General features: G+C 44.4%; 2 protein-coding genes across 2 annotated transcripts; both read right to left on the reverse strand.

The window, feature by feature from the left end:
- Positions 1-363: 363 nt before the first annotated feature.
- Positions 364-2,788, reverse strand: slc7a6 (solute carrier family 7 member 6; the record flags this gene model as incomplete). Its single annotated transcript, XM_079216651.1, has 9 exons — positions 364-431; positions 532-715; positions 822-971; positions 1,205-1,301; positions 1,493-1,596; positions 1,679-1,802; positions 1,884-2,028; positions 2,168-2,289; positions 2,376-2,788. 9 exons carry the CDS (start codon positions 2,786-2,788, stop codon positions 364-366), a joined length of 1,407 nt encoding a protein of 468 aa, XP_079072777.1.
- Positions 2,789-6,766: 3,978 nt separating this feature from the next.
- LOC306735908 (adhesion G-protein coupled receptor G5-like) lies at positions 6,767-16,790 on the reverse strand (the record flags this gene model as incomplete). The annotated part of the gene is made up of 13 exons (XM_079217478.1): positions 6,767-8,121; positions 8,941-9,215; positions 9,417-9,516; positions 9,606-9,865; positions 9,976-10,091; positions 10,266-10,372; positions 10,488-10,530; positions 12,083-12,199; positions 12,385-12,510; positions 14,193-14,292; positions 14,867-15,069; positions 15,222-15,487; positions 16,727-16,790. The coding sequence occupies 13 exons, from the start codon at positions 16,788-16,790 to the stop codon at positions 7,994-7,996; spliced, it is 1,905 nt and encodes a 634-aa protein (XP_079073604.1). The 3' UTR covers positions 6,767-7,993.
- Positions 16,791-24,950: the final 8,160 nt, after the last annotated feature.

Here is a 24,950-nt window from a genome sequence, read left to right on the forward strand (position 1 = left end):
CACTGAAGAATCTGAAAGTGTCACAGTGTGCAGAGCAGCCGGACCGTCTTCAATGTTCTCGAATCCCGGGATCGAACCTGAGAGCGGCAGCACTTCCCTTTTTTCGCCGTGAAAGTTTTTTTGGTGAGTTTTCCCTGATCCGATGTGAGGTCCCGGGACAGGGATGTCGTACGTTTACAGATTGTAAAGCTCTCAGAGGCAAATTTGTAATTTGTGATTCTGGGCTATACAAAATGAACTGAATTGAATTGAATTTCAGTGTCGTAAACAAGTCTGTGGATTCTGAGAGACAAAATACTTTTCCCCTCCCTCGTCCACAGAAGAATCCTGAAGAGTCAGCTGTGCGAGGATGCTGGATCCCCGCTATTCACTCTTGTCCGCATCTGTCTGAACGCAGTAGCAGGTGAACTGGGTGGAGTGAGTGAGAGAGCCTGCAGAGAGAGAGAGACGACAGCAGCACGTTAGCGGGTTGGAGAGGCTGAGCGTGATGCCCCTCAACATGGACAAGACGTGTTTAAAAAAAATACTCACGCAGTATCTTGGTGATGACGGGCGGCCGTTTGGACTCTGGCAGGTGGACACCCAGGAAGTAGACGGGGACCCCCGACAGCGCGATGGCAATGCCTATCAGGGAGTTGAGGGTGTCGCTGTAGAGCGGGACGGCCACCAGGAAAACAGTGCACAGGCAGAACACCACAGGGTAGAACAGAGACAGCTGGAGAGAGGAATCAGGAGAGGTGGGTTGATGGATGGATGGATAGGTGGGTTGATAGATAGATAGATGCACAGGATTCCCACAGGTGTGTTTGAACTGGTCTCACCTTGAGAGGTCTGGGTCTGTCCGGTTCTTTCCAGCGGAGGTAGATCTGGCCGGCGATGGAGAGGCCCATGAAGAACCAGTAGCTGAAGCTGTAGTAGTTGATGAGCTGGAAGACGTCCTCCACTGTCAGGTAGATCAGCGACATGACACACTGGACAGAGGAGGGAGGAAGGAAACGTTGAGTAAAAAACACCACCTTCTAAATTTGTATTCTATTTAGAGCTGCCAGATATTTTCAGTTGTGTTTGTATATATATATATATATTTTTTAGAATAATTTTTTTTAGCTCATACAAGGACTAGTAAACGAGAAGACTCCACCTTACACCCTTAACTATCATAAGGTAGAGGTTTCCTCAACAAGCAATTGCTCCACTCCCTTACATTGAACATCAGAGCCGGGATCGGGGTGAACCTCTGGATGTGGATCATGGACAAAGCGTCTGGGAGGTGACCCTCACGGGAGCCCACAAAGAACAGCCTGGACACGACAAACCTCTGTTAAGAGGGACAACACCGAGCTGCAAAGTAGCGATCTCTTACCCTGCTCACAAGAAAATGAAATGCAGTGCCGTTTGAACTGGTGTGTGTGTGTGTGTGTGTGTGTGTGTGTGTGTGTGTGTGTGTGTGTGTGTGTGTGTGTGTGTGTGTGTGTGTGTGTGTGTGTTCTACCTGGAGGCAGCTATAATGGAGGCGTTGAGGCCTCCGTAGCAGGACAGAGCCACAGCGATGGGGATGGTCCAGCTCATCACGCCAAGGGTGTGATCTGCAAACGTCTGGGGGCGGACACAGAGAGCGGTTTGTAGCAGCCTCGGGTCAACATCCGCTCCTACAGTCTTACAGTCCGGGTCTACTCACCACTGCCACCGCGTCGCTGGCCAGTATGGCGCTAACATCCATAACAGCGTAGTAGGCCACGTTGGTGAGGATGTAGATGATGGTGACGATGGGCATGGAGATTGCGATGGCCAGGGGAAGGTTCCTGGAACAACAGGACGCCGGGTCATTATTGTGACCGCTCAGACTTTTTAAAAAAAAAAGGAGGGGGAAAGGAAAAGCATACCTCTCCGGGTTTTTGATCTCCTCTGTGACAAAGTTGAGGGTGTCCCAGCCGGAATAGGAGAAAAGGGCGGAGTAGAGCGCCAGCGCGATGTCCCCGGGGTCTGTGGATGAGCCCTGGAAGGACGACTCGAAGTTGGCAGTGTAACCTAAAAGAGAGAGAGAGAGAGAGAGAGAGAGAGAACCAGAACAATGAAACAGAACAACATGTCCGTGACTCTGCCGACTGGACGATAGGTCCTCGGGATTCTCCCGTAATTGTGTGAGCCGTGAGGAATCCCCGCTCACCTTTGCACAGCTTGACGATGCCGGTGATGATGATGACGATGAGGGCCGCCACCTTGGCGTAGGTGAAAACGTCCTGCACGCGGGTGCCCCACTTTACGTAGGCGGAGTTGATGAATGTCAGTAAGCCTGGGGAGGAGTTGGGAGAGGACACGCGTCACAGGCGGGCAACAACGAGACAAGACGGCAGGCAAAAACAGAGCAGAAGTACTTGCATATGCACGCCGCGGCAATGAGCCTGGAGGCCACGTACGGCGGCTCGCACGTGGGGAAGAGCGGCTGCACCAGGTAGTTGGCAAAGGTGATGGCGATGACGGCCTGGCTCGTGGGCTCGATGATCAGCAGGGACGTCCACAGGCGGATGAAGGCGATGAAGCCGCCGAAGGACTCCAGGATGTACGCGTACGACGCCCCCGACTTGGTGATGGTGGTGCCCAGCTCGGCGTAGCAGAGGGCCCCCACCACGGAGAACAGGCCCCCGATGGCCCAGATGACCAGCGACAGCCCGTAGGAGGCGCTGTAGATCAGCACGCCCTTCGGGGACACGAAGATGCCGGAGCCGATCATGTTGCCCACGATCAGGCTGACCCCGTTGAGCAGCGAGATCTCCTTCTTGAGCTGCATGCTCTCTTTGGGGGCATCCGGGGGCCGGGGGGAGCCCCCGGTCCTGGATTCCTCGTGGGCGGCCATGGTGCCGTCTGAGGACCCAGCTGTGGACACTGCGGTCACCGTAGGAACAACCTGTGCAACAGGATGGGATGAACCACAAAGGTATTTATCAACAGAAACTGGATAAAAACGCAATGTGAACGCAACCAGTCTGAAATAATAAAATAGTTAACTGCCAGTAAAAAATAAAAACACATCTATAGAATAATCTGGTCATAGCACAATGGTTCCTTATCTCGTGTCGAACCCTGTCCATCAGAATGCTGTCGATCCATTTAAATTGTTAGAGCAAAATCATGAGTGATGACCTCAACAGCCATACGTCAAGGTCACCGAGTGTCGTAGCTCTCACACTCTCTCTCACTCTCACACACACACACACACACGTCAGACTATTTGACATTTGACGTCTTCTGGATGATCACATACAACTTTTAACTTAATGCTGTAAAGGGATACAATGGCGTGAAAGGGCGATACCACCTCAAAGAGTGATGTGGAGAGAGAAGAAGAACTCGATTGGGGGCGGGGCTAGAGCGCGGCATCGTGTGCAATTCACAGGCCGACAACAGAACTATAAATCGGGCTGAAGGGTCAGTATTTCACAAAGGGCCGGCGCTCGTATGTAGCGTTCACCACCTGTCTGAAAAATAGGCCACACTTTGTGGAGGAGCCTCGTGTTTTTGGACTTCTTCTGATAAATGGTCACAATAAATGGCCACAATCGATTAACTGCCTGAGTCGTCTGTTGAGCAGACATGTCAAACAAGTGATGGGTCCAGATTCTACAATGATTCTGAACCGTCTTTTTTTGTTTGTTTTGTTTTGACTTAGAAAACTAATTAGAAAATGTTCTTACAATTCATAGACCAAAGTTCAATCGACTAAAGAAGAAGATAATAATAAAAATCCTCCTTACATTGGTCATGTTGTATTTCTATTATTCCCAAGTGTGTGTGTGTGTGTGTGTGTGTGTGTGTGTGTGTGTGTGTGTGGGGGGGGGGGGGGGGGGGGGGGGGGGGGGGGGAAGAGCAGCAGCAGCCAGGTACACAGGACACATCTCCTGATAATGAAAGCTATTCCTCTACTTATATACTTTTCTTTAAATTTTTTAAATCAAAAAAACACATTTCCTCCGATTGTAACTTCAATGTTCTATATAAGATGGAAGGTTTAACCTGTGAAAATGTGTAACTGTGCCAGCTTCTGATCTTTGTTACTGAGATCAGAGAGAAGCACTGAGGTCAGTCCAACTTGGGCCTCATGGGAAGTGGAAAAGTGGATGAAAATAGACAATAATAATGAAATGTATTCTAAAAGGCATGTTATGACAGGCCTCCGTACGAATGCAACACACTCAAGTGTATGCCAGAAGATTATGAGCCAAAAAGATGCGGATAAATCATTAAAACAAACAACAGACGCTAAATTAAAGGGCGGGCAGTGATGATGACATCTCCGCTGCTACTAGCCCGCTGTGTGGTTACCGTTCACGTTGGGATCGGTCTATTTACTGGCGCAATGTTACATGTGTATTGGGAGACCCGTATATGCCACACAATAAGGAACACGTAACAAAAAAAAAAAACTATTTTAACGCAACAAAGCATCCCGGGCCGGCGTTTCCTCCGGTGTCAAGTTACATTTAACTACTAGACATGACTTCCGCGTATGACTTTCAAAATAAAGCCCCAGTCAAACCGGTCGCAACTACAGTAGATATAGAAGAGTTTATTTTATATTGTTTATATCTCTCGCTCTCAAACAGTGTTGTAATGAATATGTGGAAGTGGAATGTAACGTGTATAAAACAAACCCACGTTGTGTGTCACATAACGTGGCTCAACGGACCACGAGGCCATTATGTGACACACAATGACATTTACTGTTTCCTCCATCGAACATTAAATATGAGTATAATATCTGCAGGCTCTTAATAATGACATGCACCGACTCTTACAACGTGAGGGCGTTTCCTAGCTAGCCTAAGTACCGTTAGTTCGACTCGCTTATTCTCTGGCCAGACAAATACATATTATATAATAACGTTATATCACATTAATAATATAATATGTATTTTTTTTCTTTTTCGTCGGCACGTTTGTATACACATACACACACACAAATATATATATATATATATATATATATATATATATATATATATATATATATATATATATATATATATATATATATATATATATATACACACACACAAAAATAAAATAAAGAAGCGATGAATGGCTAATTTGGGCTTTAATTTTGAATTTGAGCCTCCTCGCCTCCGGTAGCATCGCGGCTACCTGCCGTTAGCTTGTCGCGACTCGGAACCAACGGTCCCGGTGACATAACCGTTGTCTAAACTCAGGTACCGTACAGGTCTAGCGTGGAAAAACACCGACCCACGCGGACGTCCCGGTTCGGCCGCCTCCTTGCTCGGTCAGAGACATCTTTTTCCCCCGACAGTCCCCGGTCTTACCTGTGCTGCTTCGCCTCCTGGCCTTTAGCGCGTTTGACAGCCAGCCAACGCGGCTTCCCGGATCAAATGCATCCGTAGACCAGACTCCGCGAACAGGCGGCCCGGCGCCGCTGCTCAGAGGGGCCCCGTCACGTGACCGCTGCTATAGGCGCGTCGGTGGGTGATGCGTTCATATGGGTCGGGGTTATTTTGAGAACACAACACTGCATTCAGTCTGTCTTTTTTTTTAATGAGATGCTGTACTTATAGCTGCACGAGTGAGGAAAGTCAATATTATCCGAGACATATTTGTGCAATATATTTCCATCACAGCTTCCTAAAAAATAAATGTTTAAAAATGGTTCTAAGGAAAACATTGTGAAACAGACAAATCTCTTGTGAATAACAGAACACCACAGTGTACATTCTCTAAAAATGTAAATCAGGATTCTTTTTTTAATTTTTTACACATTATCATCATATTGTGGTCAGTGGCCAACGTGCCGCATCTGCCCGCATCACGTTCCCCTCCATCCCATAAACAGGCCCGTGCCACCGGCGCTGGAGAGCAGTAGTGTAATTAGAGCGGGCCTGCTAGGGGCCGAGGGGCCGGGCCCCTGGACACTACGTTCTTTTATCATGTGAGTGAGGAGTCGGGGATGGTGGAACAAAGATGTACACACACAAAACTCAGGTTTTGCAGAGCAATCGGGTGCACGGAGCACAGGACCCAGTCGGCAGTCCTATAGGTAAGATACATGACGGGTAGAGTGCAGGGGCATGTTGGAGGGTCTGGGTTTCCCACCTCAGGTCAGTATTTACCAGGACAATAAGAAGGCCCAGGAGACACGTGCTTCGTCGGCTGCCGCTCCTTTATAAGGAGGGAACCACAAAAATTTCCAATGAGCTGTTATGTGGATATTTCAAGTACATTTGATTGCGTTGCTCTGCTTATTTGCCACCATGAGAGGGGAAGGACATCAAATCTCTCTCTCACACACACACACACACACACACACACACACACACAGCTGTGGAGGACACAATGCACGACTTGTTTTCATCGTGGGCCTCAATGTGCAGGACTCCGGGTTCATCAGCGAAACTAATCGAAGTACCAATAATGATTCTCTTTGGAGCAGAGGAACAGCCACTGCACAGCCGGTGAGTTCCCGTATTTACGGGTCTAGGTTGAGGTCCCGTTTGCCTGGTGTGTCTGGGTCTGGGTCGGTTGGCAGTGATACACGTCGTATAAGAGAGGACACTTTTCATTGCAACACTCAGCACCAGCATCTTGGAGGAGTACCGTGCACACAGAGCGGCAGATACATGGAGAGTTCTTGGCCGCAAACAAGCTGCATGTTTGTGAAGAGAACAAGAAATACAAATAAATAAATAAAAACTCCAAGGAGGATATGCACGGGGCAAAGATAAGGAGGCGGATGACTTACTTTTAACCAAAAGATGTTCGGTTTATTCTGCTTTCGCATAACAAAAACAATCATTTGAGGGATTTAATATAATGTCAACTTAGAAAAATAATAAAAAAGTGCAAATATCACAGCATCTTAAAAACTCACCGAAAATAAATCTCATATTCAACAAAATAATATTTACTGTACATGAAGATAAAACGTTGATTTTAAAATCGGACCCCATTCTTCCATAATGAGAGTTTAAATGAACTCTTGTTTGGTCCATTTCAAAGATCAAGAAAATTATTATTTTTGACATTCATTATTTTTGACTGGTGGTCTGAATATGGCCTGGACCAATAATAATAAAAAAATGGAGTGATCCTGGAGTCATCTATTACAAAACATTCAGCTAGTATCTATTCCACTATGCACACACACTGTAAATGAAATGTCATCTCTTGTGCAAATTAAAACCATACAAAAGACAAACCACTGAGCTATTTTTGTTTCATTTTTTGAAAAGATTGAAAATCTAAAGTGCTAAAAAGTAAAGTACAAATATAAAAATAAAAAGCTTATCTAAGGTTCAAGGAGAGCTTCAATAATAATAATAATAATAATGATTATGATATATATATATATTTATATATATATATGTTTTTCTTTCTTTACAGACAAAATGTTTCCCTGTCTGGATACAAAGTCTAACTTTACGTCCAGTTTATAATTTAGAATCTCAAATAAATTCTTTCCCTTCTCCCACTGGCCTTCTACACTTACGGGCTTCCCGAGTGACAGTCTCCTCTCTTCTCCTCTCTTCTTCAGAGAAGATGAATCAAGCCATCAAGTCCTTTTTTTCTTTCTTTCTCCTCTCAGCCGGTTTGGACCGCTAAGCGGATGGCGTTGATTAAAAATTCTCCCAGCGAGGCGTTGATCCCATTTAGCTCATCTTCATCCGAGTGCAATCTGCAGCTCTAATGACACAAACAACACTTACTGCAAAATGGATCCAACGTCTGATGAGAGATGACTGACGAACACCATTTGCACCCACGAGGATGACGACGTCCGCGACACTGGCTGAGCGGGTGCTCCGATGAGGTGGAGCAGGACTGTGAGGCGGGGAGGACGTACGGAGAGCTCGCTCCCTGCCAGCTGAGGCGAACAAATCTACAGCGAGCAGTTCGACCTTGATAAGAAGACTGTATTTGGTTTTGTTTGTTTGTTTTTTACATAAAAAGCTTGAGTCCTGGAGCGTTGCCGTGCCACCGCACCGTCCATCTAACTCTTCTCCGGCGGCTGGAGCATGTGCTGCCGGGTCGACCCGGTGCTGGTGCTGCCCAGAGAAGAGCCGCCGGCCTGCTTCCGCATCCAGTTCAGCATGTAGAACCGCAGCATCAGGAGGAAACCTGGGAGAGCAGGGCAACAAAAACAATAAATAAAACAAGGTTCAATCACCCTCTTTGTTTTCTCTATCTAGTTATCACTTTTTCAGGGTCACTTGTGCACAAAAAAACAGTCGAGGCCGGCCTCAAATAGACTTTTATTGTGTGTGACTGCGCTAGCAGGCTCCTGGCTGCAGGTTCATATTTACCTTGAAGGCCTGTGAGGAGCATCGATCTTCTCATCTAACTTACCAAGAAATCAAATAAAATGTCTCTCCCAAATGAAGTATTTCTTTACGCGCTGAGTGGAATGTGTTGGAGCCTCAGGTTAGCTCACATTACACCACCCACCTCCTATAAAACTCAAATGGAACAACTGTTGTATCCTAAAACTGTCCCGTTGGCCACAGAGAGAGCATTCTCTTACTGAACTACCAATGCGCAGCAAAAACGGGGTTCACAAGTTGAGCTTCTGGACTTGATTCAAAACAATGCACCAGCATGAGAGGGGAAGCAGCTTTTCTTCTGATAGGCACCAGTAACCTTGATTAACCACGACCATTGTCTCATTCCCACACTGATACAATGGGCCGCTGGCTCCAGATACAGTCAGCAATCTCTGAGCCAACAGCCAACAAACCCCTGACTATATATAGTTCTGTGAAGGTGGTGATGATAAGATGATGATAACAATACACAAATATGTAGCTTGTGGCTTATTTCATGTCTTTTTCTCCCCTTTGAATCATCGGGATATTTGCCCAGGTGACAACAATGCCGTTTTAAAGTCTGCTGAAAACAGTCTGGAGAGACTAACTGGCGCAGTGCACCTCGAGCACGGACCTTGAAACGAGTTGAGGATGCAGGAGAGGAAGAGGACGACGTCAGAGAGGGGCCCAAAGTCCAGGAAGGTCAAACCCCAAGATGTCCCAAAGAGGCAGCTGAGGCCCCAGATGCTGAGAAAAGCCACGCGGTTCTGCCTCCATTCATCCCTGGTGTGGATCTTCCTGTAGACCAGGAACAGCATCACGATGCCCGAGGACACCAGGATGACCAGGACTGTCATGTTGGTGAAATAGTGGGCCAGCAAGGCCTTGTGGGTGTTTTTCATCCAGCACCTGGAAACACAAAATGCATTCAGAGAGGAAAAAGCACGATCCCGAAAGAGGACGAAGAAAATGTTGAGATTGAATTTGCATTCCTGCTGAATGCTGCTGTAATCGTGGGGAGTGTGACTTCACTGTGTTTTTATTCATACACTATCCAGGCACTGTTTCTCCACAGCAAATATCTTCGTCCTAATAATAAAGCGTGCTTACATCCGATAAGGATTGGTGACGTCATCGCTTGGCACCACCTCTCTCAGTCCATAAATGTCCCCGACTGCAGCCAGGATGATTACAGGAACGGCAGGAAGAGCTGCAAGGGGATTGATCGAGCGTCCACACATTAGCATCACGTTCACCTTAAAGTGCCACGAAAGAAATATTCAACTTCATTGCGCTCACCGAAGCCGACCAGGTTCCACACACAGGGCTTCGGGGAGGGGCTGAAAACCATGTGGACCAACCAGAAGGTGTGGAAAACCTCTATGCCCATCCAGGTGAAGGAGCTGAGCAGGGTGTAGTGGAGGCCCGCCCCCACCCAGACGCACACGCTCTCCCCTCCCATGTTGGCCAGGACCGCAGTGAAGAAGAAGAGCAGGTTGAGGAGGCCGAGAGACACGGCTAAGCCCAGGTGGATGGGTATGGACTGCTCCTTGGAGCGCCTGCTAGAGGGAGAGTGGGATGGAAATGAGTAGGTTAGTTAATAGCTCATTTAAAAATGAAATAAGAAAGTATCTTTTTTGAGAAACTGCATATGTAAAAGTAGTAGTACCTCTTCCTGCAGAGGAAAACGATGAGAGCGACACAGCTGATCGCAGACACGGCGCAGCCCAGAGATGTAATGGCAGTCAGGGCCAGGAGATGGCGCACTGGGCGAGGCTCCATTTGCTGTAATAGACAGAGCAAACATGCCCGTACATCAAAATACAGCTGTTTTCCGTTCCCAAGACATGTGTGTGACATCACATATCTATGAGGACCTCCTTGACTCATCAATGTTGCTCATGCTCAGTATATTCATTTCTCAGTTCCCCGGCGTGTGTGTCTGCTTGCACGACTCACCACCAGTACAGTGAAGTAAGTCAGATGGTTACAGAGGCACTCGGTGTGTTTCACTCCTTTCTGTCGAGTCTTGCATCCATCCACCAACCAATTGACCAGCAACGGATCTGCACGGAGAAGATACAGACGTAAACATGCTTAATTACCATCTACGGGAGTAACAGCCAAATAAACAGGGAAGTACAGATATATGAATATTGTTTTTGTTAAAAGTGTTCCAACCTTTCCTGGTGTCCCATGACACGCATTTCCTTGAATGCAGTTTCTGAAATAAAAAAGGGGAAGGAGAGATGTGAGCTGGAATAATTTCCCATTCAGATGCTGCCTGTTTGTATTCATGTGAACAACATTTCAGGTACTTTGACTGCATCATTTGATTCAGTGGCTGCTACTATAGACACATGAAGTACTTCATTTTATTTCTTAAACTGCACTGCAACTTCTATTCCATTTATATATATATATATATATATATATATATTTTTTTTTTAAATATTTTAATGAATGTTCTTCACTGTTTTTAAATCCTGTTTTCTTCTGCATTATGTTTTGATGCGTTTAATGGTTTCATGTTCACTTTGAATCGCCTTGTTGTTGAAATGTGCTATACCAACAAACTTGCCTTGCCTTAAAGTTACTCCAAGAAACTTTCATTTTGTGTTCCGACCCGGTGGCATAGATGACAATAACTTTATAGAAATGTACAATCTTCTGGATTTTACGTTTGTGGGTCATATAGAGTCATCGTCTCGTTACCAGTTGAACTCTGTCTTGCCTCCTGCGTGTCTAAACACCACCACAAGTAGTTTCAGTCCCATCGCAGAAGGGAAGCAACAGATGGCCTCAGCGTATGAACAAGTGGTTTCTGCGTGTTCCCTGTTTATCACGAGGAAGACGTCACAGAGATGAAAAAGTGCGTCTTGTTTTTTTAAACAGTCTCCGCAACCAAACCCACATTTGGAGTTTGTGAAAAAGACGTGAACCATCAAAATATTTATATTATTTAATATAAATGTATAGATATTAGTTCACTGTATGTAGCATCAAATTCTTGCTGAATTTGGGATAGGTGTGTTTTTAGCATCCAATGTGTTGTAACTCTGTTATTTGTTCATTCTGTACCCATGTTTTTTTGGGGGGAGTTATTCCTGAACCGATGTGCGGTCCCGGGACAGAAGATGTCGCATGTGTACAGATTGTAAACATATCTGAGGCAAATCTGTGATTTGTGATTTTGGGCTACGCAAAATAAATGTAATTGAAATTTAAAAAAAAATGTGCCTGTATTTTGGCAGCTAAAGTGAGCAGTGCAAGGAGTAGCAACAACGCTGAACTGATTGCAATACTGTTGTATATAGCACAAAAGACAATTCTTAAATTCTGGATTTCTATTGGTATAAGAGGATGTTGGAAGTTCTTCCTCTGGAAAAGTTGTCATGGATTTGTCAAGATATGGAAACCGGTCTTAGACGTGGTCGACCCCTCCGGACTGGATTTTGCGCTGCCAGATTAAAAACACTGGTACCGATGCTGACTTGACCCAATGATATTACCAAGATGTACTTATGTCAGACTGGTGATGTGCAAATGTGATATTATTTGCTGTGGTTGTTTATTCGATTTTTTTCTTAATTTCTCCTTTTACTTTGTATTGTTTCCATAAAGTTCTGGATCTCTGTCTTGTTAAGTTGTAAAATCAAAATAAATACATAAAAAAAAAAAAAAGAAAGAAGTTTCACCAGATTCCAGTACCGGATTTGAAAAATCGATCACACGGTCACAGACACAATGAAGGCACAAAAAGCACACAAACTTACAGGTATGACGCCATGGTGAAAGTCAATCCTGATTGGCTCAGACAGATCAGCGATGACCTCGTTCTCCACGCTGATTCCCACCACGTCGTCAAGAATCCTGACCTCCTTGTGACCCTCCTGGAACACACACACACACACACACACACACACACACACACCTTTACCCGACCGCTGATACAATGCAGCCCACGTATTTATACACAGAAGAACTGAAGTATTTCAGTCAGTAGAACTGGTGCTTGGATAAACAGACGTGTGCTGTGAAGTCACGCTGGCCTCTCTCAGGGCAAACGGATCCTTACCTGGAACAGGGAGTTGTTTTTGAAGAAAGTGCAGACGACTCTGCTGGTCTTTTTCGCAGCTCGCTTCAGAGCGGTGGGGAGGTGGACGGTGGCGGTACTGGACTCTGCGGCTCCACCTTTGGTGGCCTATATCACGGAATACGATAAGAGAGATAAGATAAGATAAGATAATCCTTTATTAGTCCCGCAATGGGGAAATTACAGGATTACAGCAGCATTGCTCACAAGTAAATAGAAGATAAATCAAGTAATAGAAATAGACATTAAAACAGTAATAAAAACAAAATAAAAAAGAATATTGAATATACAGGCTGAATAAAAAATAAAATAAAAAAGTATATATCCTTTTTTTTTGAGAGTTACAAGTGTGAATGAAATGTATGTATATGGAAGATGTATGTATGTATATATTTATTTTATTTCAAATTAATTATCTGATTTAATTGATAATGATAATAATTTAGGATAGGAATATATAAGCATTTTTTACTTCTACCTATACCTTTTCAGTCTTTCTGTTTTGTATATTATATAGAATATTGTATTGATTGACTGAATAAAACACACAAACAAACAAACAATTAAAGTGAGTAACCACAGAGAGCGGACCACTGCACGGTTAGAGACGGCGCACCAGGGTTTTGTGTCGACCTACTCTATTCAATTCAGTTTATTTTGTACAGCTCAGAGTCACAAATTACAAATTTGACCTCGGAGGGGTTTACAATCTGCACACATACGACATCCCTGTCCCGGGACCTCACATCCAAAAACTCGCCCAAAAAACTGAAAAAAAACTTTCGAAAGGGAACAAAGGGAAGAAACCTTTGGGAGCACAACAGAGGAGGATCCCTCTCAACTCTCAATTCAATGCGTGAAAAGAGAGCTGAAAAAGCACTGCCCGCCAACCGGCTCGCCACGAGGCACCGACTCCCCATCATTCCATTGAATAGCATGTAGGAACATTGTCAACAAGGTAAAATGTGCGTCGCGTTCTGCTGAACCACCCTGCCGCTCCGCCCCATGCTGTCACACGGGTGTGTAATTACTGCAGTGGATCTGCATGTGGATTGCCGGGCGCTCACACACACACGCCCCTATTTTAAGGCAAAATGTCAGCTATCAAAATCCGTCCTCTACTTGTCAGTGAAACGCTGCCATCGTTCGCTTTTCATGTGGTTACCCTCTCACCTATTTTCCTCCACTGAATCACCACCACCCCGGACTTGAATGAAACTGTTCAGGCAGCTACTCATTCACTGGGTTAAACACCTGCTATAAAAAGGAGCCCCTGATTAAAGAAAATGGATGTGGACAAACACAGCAGTGTGGCCGCCTCCTCAGTTGAGCTGCTTTATACTGTGGAGCAGACATTTGAACTGTTGATTTCATCTTTGTAGCAGTTGTTGTTCTCTTTTATTTCCCCAAAACCAAACTAGCGACATGGAGAGATGTCAAGTCACTTACTTAGAAATAAGGAGTGTTCGGATCCCTTCTGCTTATTACACATGGAACAACAGTATATGTACTGTTGTTCCAGCAAAACACATAGGAGCACACACAAAAATGTATGCGCGTGTTCCACTTTCTGTCTGCGTTGCAGAGGAAATGCGCTTGGCTTTCGACGACGCAGCTGAAAGGCACCACAGTCTTGCTGATGTGGCCTGTGTCGACTGCGGCGAAGGGTAGTTTATACGTCGATACATGCCAAATACACCCGGTCGTGAGGTTGTTTTTCTCGACTGTTGTTTGACTGCGCAAACTTGAATTATTTTGTGTGGTTGTGTGTTTGTGTGTGTTATCCTTACCGGCGCCGTGACATTGTAGCCTCTGAAATCCTCCTTCATGTCCACCTCAGAGCTGCGAGCGCACGGATGCTCCATATTCCAGACGGCAGAGGACATAGTCCTGCGCAGACACACACACACACACACACACACACACACACCCCGCCATAATGTGAAATGGAGGCTTCAGAGGGTTTTCAAAAAGAAGCACGAGTATACCCCCCACCCCCTCCATAACATGGTATTAACTTTAGCTTCTTGTTTGTAGACAAAGTTCCCTGATTACATGAAGCGCGATTACATGAAGTGGAATCGACAATTAAGACAAAGTCATGTGAAAAAAATGTGATGATAAAAACATTGTTGGCGCATTTGAGAAAAAAAGAGAGAGAGAGAGAGAGAGAGAGGAAATTACATGTTGACTTGGGTGGATCCCTGGTTCTCTTGATCACATAATGCTTCTGCAAAAAACAAGCAAGCAAACAACTCAGTTTTAAATTCGACACTTTAAACTGTGACACTTCACCAGACATCTTCTGTTCATTGAGAGCTGCTTGAATGAAGATTGGAGTCTTACCTGAATGTGACTGCACTGAAGGATATTTTAACGATCAATGTGGAAACAGTGACTTAACGCAGAGAATCAGTGGACCCTTCGTCCCTCTGAATACATTACATTTACACATGTGGATCACATTCGTTCTCTCTTACTGCAGTCGATGGAACGTCCGCTGAACTTGTAGGCTGTCATGATTTTGTCCGTGATGAGATCGCCTTTGACCCTGCCATCGGCGATGCCGTAGGTTGCCTCGGGTGTGTTGGCGCCGTGAGACAGATCGGTGCAGCAGGAGTCCTGCAGGCTGGCGGGCCAGCACAGAGTGAGGTTCTTCCCTCCGACCTGTACAGCGAAAGAAGACAGAAACGGGTGAATCCCTGCCATCGTCTCACGGGGAACCAGCTTTAAAAAAAAGGCAGGGAACACGTTATCCTTCAAAATGACCCGCGCTAGGTTGGCTTTTAGATGTTCCACTGCATGGGAGCGTCTTGTACCTGCAGCTTCAGCTGGTCCAGCAGTGGCTCCCAGTACAGACAGAATGGAGTTCCCTCCAGGGAGTCGAGGCCGAGCTGCTCGAGGGGAATCACTTCAGACCGCCTGCACTGCACTGTGATATCCCCGTTGACGGACAGAGAGCTCTGATCTGCTGAGATGGAGATCTCGCTGCAGCCCGGGGAGAGGCCGACGTTCAGGCTCAGGGAGCCGTTGCCATGGCGCCAGGTCCCGCAAAAAGCCAAGTCGGTGTCATTTTCACTTGAACCTGAAGGAGACCAAATGTGAAGGCACACAGTGACAAAAGGTGGCTCTGTGTTTGGTTTGCTTGAAGAATAATGGACTCAAACCTTAAGAAGGTTGCTCCTAAGAGGACAGACATGTCTGTGTCAACATGCTGCCAGAAAACCACACTTCAGCCCTCTTCATAACTACCACAGATTCATTCATTTTGTTGTGAAACAGGTTTCAAACATTTCATTATGTTATGTATGCGTCATTCTAGGGGAATTTGTATTATAGTTTTTTAATTAGCAACATTAATATTGAAGCATTACATCAAACATGAGAAAATTACTAAATCTGGTGGAAAATAGTTAAAAACTACAAACTCAAAGCTCTAGATTGAAAGCCTGATATAACACAATGCATGTTTCTGTACTCTAATGGCTGTGGGATCAATACTTGTGATTTGTACTTCAGGGTCTGTATTTTGTCTACATAGTTTATTATAGACCTATAATAATAATAATAATAATAATAATAATAATAATAATAATAATAATTGGAGCTGAGGAACAACATTTGAAAAAACAAACACTCGTAGGCCAATTGACACAGTGGCTTAAATTAAATTAAAAAGCCAAACATGTCCCTATTGAGGCACATGGGTTAACATACTAAAAACAACACTGTAAGGTTTACACACAGAAAACATTATTATTATTATAATTTATATTACAGATTATGTACGCGCATTCACATTTAAATTAAAGTGTAGAATTCAACTTAAATATAGATATATATCTGCGTGGGGACTTTCACAGTCTGCTCTCTGCTGACCGTCTGTAGTCTTAAAGTTTTGGCACAAGTTTACAAAGAGACAACAGATATGATTCAGAACAATTTCACTTCACAAGCTAGAAGTCTCCCTGACCCGTACTGGAGCCCACACCCTTCCCACTACAGGTGTGTCGTTTTTCTCTTTTGTCGGCAGAATACAACATTATTATTATGAAACATGAATTTAACACACTATGGCAACTGGGTCATTAAGGACAGTCTGATGACAAATATATATTATACTGTTACTTATACATCATGTCCGTAAATATAGAGAAGTTATGGCCGCTTAAAGTCGTTGTGTTTTGTCTGTTTGTAATCATACGCTATGTTAGATTGTCGCTTTTTTTTTTATATCTCGACACAAGACAACATAATCAACACGAGGCTTAAAGAGCCCCTTCAGATAAAGGTGTTTGTTTTTGTCCCAGCGTGATTATCTTACCTGTGGAGAGGAGGACGATGAAGACGAACACCCCTCTCAGATTGTCTGTCAGCCGGGGCTCCATTGGAAACAACTGCGTCGGGAAACAACGAGAGAGAAATGCGGTTGTAAAAGAGGAACGTGTCTGTATCGTCTCTCTGGCAGTACAGCAAAGTAGAAGGGGGGCAGACACAAAGACAAACGTATCTCTCACTTTATTTCTACGAGCAAACACACATCCGACATAAAACAAACAGTCCCTATCTAGAGGCCGCACAGGTTTGACATAACACACTTTTTATTATTTCTTTAATGATACTATTCTTACCCAGATGCCTGTTTTGTTATCTACAGTCTCTTATCAATGAATACCAATGAGTTCCTGCTCAAAATACACACAGGGACCTCTCTGTGCTGTTATCAATGGAAACAGTCTTTCCCCTTCAAATGACACACACACACACACACACACACACACACACACACACACACACACACACACACACACACACACACACACACACACACACACACACACAGTCTTTCCATCTCCCTTTAGCAAGTGGATTTTATTGTAGCAAGTAAAACATTTTTTTTAAAACATGGCTAATGTGGCCCGTTTCAATATTAATAAACATGTTATATTAATTGGATAAAAAGAGAAGACAGTAAGGATTTCCCTGAAAAACAAACAGATCACTTAACATTACGTGAGACTTACTAAGACGCATGTGATTGTTTCTGCACAGACGTGTGGCAATTAACCTTAGGCACACATTTTGGTTTCTACCAGACTCAGTATAGACAGCGGTCATCGCCCACACGTCGCAACTTCAAAACACAGCGAACAAACGTGTGGCGTAGAGATGCAGATGCTGATTTGGTGGGAGTTGTGGTGAAGGGGGGAGATGGACATAGACACAGCAGAAAGGAACAGCAACGGACCAGAAAAAGACAAAAAGATACAGAGGAAAACATCAAGCTGCAAAGTCTGGAGGGGCAAAGGAGGAGAGGGGGGGGGGGGTGTCTATTTATAACGATGGACTCTGAAACACACACCTGATACTCGAGAAGGACCTGAGCCTTGGACAACCACTCAGACAGACTCATAAACAAACACACACACACACACACACACACACACACACACACACACAACAAAAAATGGGCATTGAGCAACACAGAGCAACACAGAGCAACGAGCTGCGACGGAGCACTTTAACGGATGGCGGGAGCTCGCGTGGACACTTTCAACAAGTTCTATATTTCCCTGTGATCAAAGTAATTCAGGGGGCGATGTCGTGTGTCGCCTCAGCGGCGCTCTCGTCGGCCTCCCGGGTGACATGCCGACCTTTTAGCTGGTGTAGTGTTCTCGTGGGCTAATTGCTCCGAGAAAAGCAATCTTTCAACAAGCTGTCTGCAAACTCCCATCCAGCAAAATATACAAACAGTCTCACTGACGTTTTGGGCCGGGAAGATAAACGGAGAAGAGATCGTTGACAGTAAGCAGCAACCCAATAACTAGGGAGACATTTTTGGATAATAACTGACATGCAGATCAGGTTTTACATTGTTGTGCGACGTCAGACAACTGCGTCTTTATGAAGTCGGGGAGTTATCTGCATTGCAGCACTTGACCTGGTCCCGTTGAGGCCAGCGATCAGGTGCAAGTCTTAACAGGCCTCACAACTTGGCATTGGCCACGGTTTAAATATGTGTCAATCCAACAGAAAGCTTCTGCACAAATATGGCCTTCTAACATAAAATATACTGGCTTTGGGTTACTGGAACCAATATAAATACTGTAAATACGTTGGATCCATGTTAAAACATGAATGAGAATAAAAGAGGACCATTTGTTGCTTTGTGGTCATCTGTCTTTTTCATTACGAATTGATAACGTGCATTTGGATCATGCAGCTTTGACATCAGACGGTTTTAAGCTCCGAGTCGACTTCTTGGATCGGGCTCAATATAAAACTCGTACGCAGCATACATTGACTGTTTCCCTGGACTTTTCAATGTAAATTACTCGGTTGCACTGACCGTCTCCAACAGAAAGACTTCACATTTATAGTGTTATCATTTCCATGACAATATAATGGACAACATAAATGAATGAAAGCAAAACACTATAATAAAACATGACAGATATTACTTCCACTTCTGTAAAAACACACAGAGCCCGTGTGAAACTGTAACCTCTTATACTTGACACGCCATCACTTGGATCTTTGTGGTTTTGGCACTTCCCTTTTTTGATAATTAAAGGGCGTCAATATAACGCTTGCTTAAAAAGCAAGGTGTTGTGGTGCGCCTTCATGAATTTTTATGATAGCACTATTATCACACACACACACACACACACACACACACACACACACACACACACACACACACACACACACACACACACACACACACACACACTTCTCGCAGCTTGTTGCGGTTTAGCAAGGTGCAGTGGACTTCACCCGTGACCAATATCATGCCTCAGCTGCAAAGAAAACAATGATTTATCGTTATTACTAATGTAATATTGTTAGAACAGAATTGTTTCCGACCCGATCGGCTCTCAACAACCAAAAGAGTGCATGCAGCCAAGGGGCCTACAAATGTGGTGGCGGTCTACTAGGCTCGAACGTGCAGAGACTTGCTGTGGTTGCCCTTCACAAACTATTACGTAAAGGCGGGCTGCAAAAGCGCACTCTCAATTCCATGTCAGCTGAGCAAACCTTTTTTTTTTTTTTTTTTGGTTCATTAAAGTCAGAAACTGTTTCAGACAACAGTTGAATTGGAATGTAAAATACATGTAAAATCAAGGTAATTCATCAACTTGATGGTAAAGAGAGAGCTTCCTCCGTATAAGTGGTGTACCAACATCTCTGACAGTTACGTTTTCAAAACTGTCCGCACAGCTCACTTTACCGACATGAAACCCGAACACTCGATAAACAAATCTCAGGATCAACCCCTTTTCACTCATTAGACAACCCTCTGACCGACCCAGGCGCACACGGCCGTGTTTTGGGTTTGAAGTGATGAACTACGTTACTCATCAACAAGATTCGCAAATGCACTAAGGGGAAGTGGCCGGGCTACAGGCCGCTAGCTACAAGCGATGGCTTCAGTTCTCTAGAAGTGTTCGAGAGATGGCGAGAATGTCCTCAACCCCAAGACAAACCCCTTCTGTGTACGCGCACATGCCCAACATGTCAAAAAAAAGAAAAGAATAAAAGGTGTTGCCACTCCGTAGCGTTTATGTATGTGTAGCAGACATTTAAAAGTGTCCAATCCTTTGTATGGGCCTCGAAAACAGAACTTTACGAACAGCTCAAACCACAATAATCTCCTTCTCTGGATTTGCTGAACTGACGCGTAAGCTAACTCTCTCTCTACCCCCACACCCTCTCTATTGTCCCTGCGCGGCGCCCAGGCATCAATTCAGCACAAGAATTTCCCCTTTTCTTTCACTTCCCAGTGTGTGCATGTGTGCGCGCGTGTGTGTGTGTGTGTGTGTGAGAAAAGGCACAGAGCAAAGACTGGCATAAACGGATGTGTGTGCGAGACTGGAACACCGCTCGTAGACTTAACATTTCTCATTTTTTGTGAGGCCCACGCTCCCGAAACTTGCTGCCTCACTGCACTCGTCACTCCTCCGCACGTACAGGAGGATACAGAGCCCTTGACACGCTGATACTCGCATAACCTCCAGCAACCCACGCACATGTGAATGAGACGGGCCACCGTGAACCCCCGACCTCTCAGTCTTGTCGCTTTGCATTTTCCAGTAAAACTAAAATATTGCCTTCCCATCGCTGCACGGCTTCATATACGGGTCTGACTCACACCGTCTTGTTTGACTGCGTGCAAAGTGGAACTTCGGCAGCCAAAACAATGGGTGACACAGATGGCAGAGACGAATGATGAATCAGCGAGTAATGTCTGAGTCATTTTATGGAGCTTTTGAGTTTTAATCTTCATATTCAGCCACAACTACTGGATGTATTGCCACAAACATCCATGAGATCTCGAAGGATGCGCTTTACTCGCATTGTTTATTTATTTATTTTTTTAGTGAATGTCTCAACAACTACTGGATGGGTTGCCATGACATGACTTTGGTCACCACCCACAGACTGTATATAAGAAGTGGACCTGGTAATCCGATGTCAGGCGTCGGTTTGTTGACTACTGGCCGTCGCCATCATGGTATTTTGCTACCAGAAGTGAAACGAGGGGGTGGAGTTAAGTACAACCGAACAACATTTTTAGTCGACCAAATTGACTCAAATCGATGTCCAGTGGTTTGTTGTGTTTACAACCCAAAGCCCCCCCTGCAAAACCATCTTTTGTGTCCCGTGCTAGTCTTAGCATGTTAGCAAACACTGTCACACACAAAAACACAATGGTTAACATGGTAGACCCGCTAAACATTAGCATGTTAGCATCGTCCTTGTGATATTATCGCGCAGTGCAAGATTCCAGCCTCACAGAGCTGCTAGCACGTCACACACCTTCGAATGTGCTGCAGGTAGCTAAGTGGACCCAGGTAATTAAGAGATAATTGCCAGATCTGACTGTGGATTCTAAATTTCAATTCATGCGATACAGAGGACTTGTTTTCTGTACAGTAGAGTAGACTACCTTTAAAAAATACCACTTCCTGCTGTTCTCCAAGACGTTAGAGCATCTGAATGTCACGTTTTCTCTGACTGCTGTTCATGTCTGCTGCTGACTGCTCCCCTGCTCAACATATTGTCCGTTCTGCTGGTGCTCATCGTGTCTCAGTTCTCTCTTGGAATAAATTGTTGCTTGCGCAGCATTTCAGCTGACGAATCCTGACTCAAATGAGAGTTCACACACATTGTCTTGCAACAACGTTTACAGTAGATTGACTTTGCAGCGAGAGTCTCGGTTCGCATTCGTCCCACTCGCTCTGCAAGCAGCAGAGGGAGGGAGCAAAGAATGCGCACGGAAGAGGAATTCAAGGAACAAAAGCTGCTCTTTGTTGTCAAGCCTCAGAGCTGAAGTGACAGGGAGCGTGAATAAGGGTCAAAGATCACTGGCTGCTTTGGAGGCTGTTTAAACCAATGGTTAAAAGGCCATTTAACAGCTCTAGCTCTCTGGAAAAAACTGCCAAAATATCAGAGAAGCAAAATATATATTTTAAAACACGACCTTGACCAAACCGGTCAGAAATGAAGTCTCTTCTCACTTTTTCCCTCTGAAGAAAAAGGCTGACCTCATTTGTCTCGTTGCCAAAGCCGCTGCTGTGGGAACATTGCACTGTGCCACACTGTGTCGATGCGCTGCTGCCAACACGGTTACGAGATAAGATAATGTGCTTGTCTTCCTGAGGCGCAATGCGAGAAGCAGCTGGCATTTTTGTGTCTGCCGTTTTAGGCATTGCGTACGCACTTCAGGACCTGCGAGTGAAAAGCGGAATAAGGTGACGGTCACACACCGAGCAGCTGAAAGTGAAACGTGTGACATCCAATTGAAAGTGTTCACAATAACTCTGATTTATTTTTCCCTCTTCACACCAGAATGCAGCAAGCCAACCAAAATCAAACGCGGCTCTGCAGCAACGTATCGACTTGGAGACTGGATGTAATGTGGCTGATGTGGAATGTTCCCGAGGCTACGCTTTGTGTTCAGAACTTGCATTCTTTGCAAAAAGCGCCACAGTGATGCACGTTTTGTGTTCCTTTATCTGGATCTTGCAGTCCTCTGTGAGGAAATTGGAGGAGCAGGTGGAATGCTGCAGATATGTCCTTTGGGGGCTGTGAATAAATCAATAAAACAACACACACACACACACACACACACACACACACACACACACACACACACACACACACATGCTCAGACAACAGCCCGCATGTTATTAGGGCCTAATTCACCCCCAGCGTGGCCTTAGGTGTGGGTCACTGGGTTTAGTCTGCCATCAGGGGCTTTCTTTTCCTCATTATAAAAAATGAAGTCAGCACAACGGAGAAGAGGTTTCTGCAATGAGTCACACATCCTATGCAACATTTACATTTCAATTTCAAGGGACGGGGATGTTAAGAAAAACTCCACGATAGTCATTTGTTCATTTCCAGTGCTCATCTGATCTGCATGGTCTACAGATGTTTAAACAGGTTCGTTTTCAGTCTTTCTTTTTTTTTTTTTACTGAGTGAGGTGTTTTGATTGTGCAGTCAGGAAACCGCATACTGGAAGAAGAACGAGGTCGAGCATCTCCGCCTTTACTGTCTCTTTGTCAACACCATGAACCCGAACACCAACCTCCGTATGAAGGGAACAATAATACACAACCCCTTGGTACAACCCTTTCACTGTAAATGAGGATAAGGATTCCTTCATGACCCCAGAAACATGACCAGATAAATAAAAACACCGTATTGTCGGATTAAATAAATAAGATCCATGGGATTATCGCGATTTAGCACCAATAATGGAGGACCAGGCTATTTTATTTTGATTCATATTGCATCGAAAAAAATCTAAACTATAACAGTGGTGTGTGTGCATATATATCAAATATACAATAGATAATCTAATAATCACAAGACATCAGCTACCTGTCTGTTTAGATATATATATATATATATATATATAACAGACAGTTAGCTGATGTTTTTATAGACCACATTGTGATCATTACATTATGTATTGTATATTTGTGTGTATGTATATATATATATAATATATATATATATATTTATATATATTAAACATAAAACAATAACACAATTTAAAAGTGATATCCTATATTTTTAAGGTCTCTGGTGGAGGTGCTCGCGATAAATAAAAACGTGCTAACGTGTAACATGTATGTTAGAGCCTAGCTTGTTCACAGGTGTAACGTAACTTTCGTGTCGTGCCCTCGGGCTGTGGAGCCTCACCTCTGAAGACTTCTCCTGGGAGCCGTGGAGGGTGTCTCGTCTCCTACAATACTTTCTGAAGCCTCAGGTTAAAACTTCCACGCACTACTCCACACAAACCGGATCAGAGAAGAAGTGGTGTTCACGTTACACGCCGCGGGGATGGACGCGCTCATTCAGTCACCCACATAAAACGACTGAGGTTGCCCAAAGAGAAGAAGAAAAAAAAGAAGAAGAAAAAACTTAATTCGCGTCCACTTGCTCTTCCTCGGGTTATTTCTATATATTTGTTTCTTCTTCTTTTTTCTTTTTTTAAGAGGAAAGTCCAAAGACACACACAGAGAGACTGAGCTCGCGGGCGGACTGTCAGCGGGACTGAGGCGCGAGACCGGAGCATGCAGTCAAGGCAGCTCGAATGAAAGGAGTTCCACTTCCGGTTAGGATTTTCACAATAAGCAATATAATAATACCAGTGTGGGAGCTTTAGAAATCTGCTTGTTTTTCTCACTTTTTTATTTTATTTAATATTCCCTCCTGTCCAGAAACGTTTTCTTTCTTGAATCTGTCGGCTATAATGTTACAGATTTACCACCAGTTTGTACAGGTTGTAGCCTGCATGTATGTTCCACTGCACACGAATACACACTCCCTTGTTTAGCCGAGGTGTAACCTATTCTTTAACACCTACATTATGCCAATTCAAATTTGGCTGAATTGCACTTTCACTGCACTTTCTCACTGCACTGGGGGTTTTGTCAAAACATATTGCGCCTTTATTTTGAAGTCAAAGTCATTTCCTGGTTATGGTCTATTGTCTTCTCACTTGATGGCTGTCGAGTAAAGTGTGAAACGGGAGGTCAGACGGACAAGTGTGTCTGGGAGCATAGGGGGGTAAAATAAGATAAAATAAAATAAGATTATCTTTTATTAGTCCTGCAGTGGGAAAATTGCAGGATTACAGCAGCAGTGCACACAAGAGACATAATAATAATAATAATAATAATAATAATAATAATAATAATAATAATAATAATAAACAAGTATTATAGATAGAAGTGTGGAAAAGTAAGAGTACAATCAGTCAGTTCACTTTCAAAGCCACTCTCAACCCCAGAAGTAGACACCTCAGAAGGACATGGCAGTGTTTGTTTATTAATGAAGACATAACCATTTATGTGATTGAACCCCTTCACATTCTATGATCCCCTAAAATGCATGAGGTTCCGGCTCCGTTCCGTCGAGGCCCTTGGATTATTAGTTAAGAGCTCATCAGGATGTTGCACGTTCCCAAATAAGTGCTTCATGAGTCCCTGAACACTTTCGGAGCTATCCCAGTGGAACATGTTGACTCGAT

The sequence above is a fragment of the Taurulus bubalis genome (genome assembly GCF_910589615.1).
Source record: "Taurulus bubalis genome assembly, chromosome: 4".
Lineage (NCBI taxonomy): Eukaryota > Metazoa > Chordata > Actinopteri > Perciformes > Cottidae > Taurulus > Taurulus bubalis.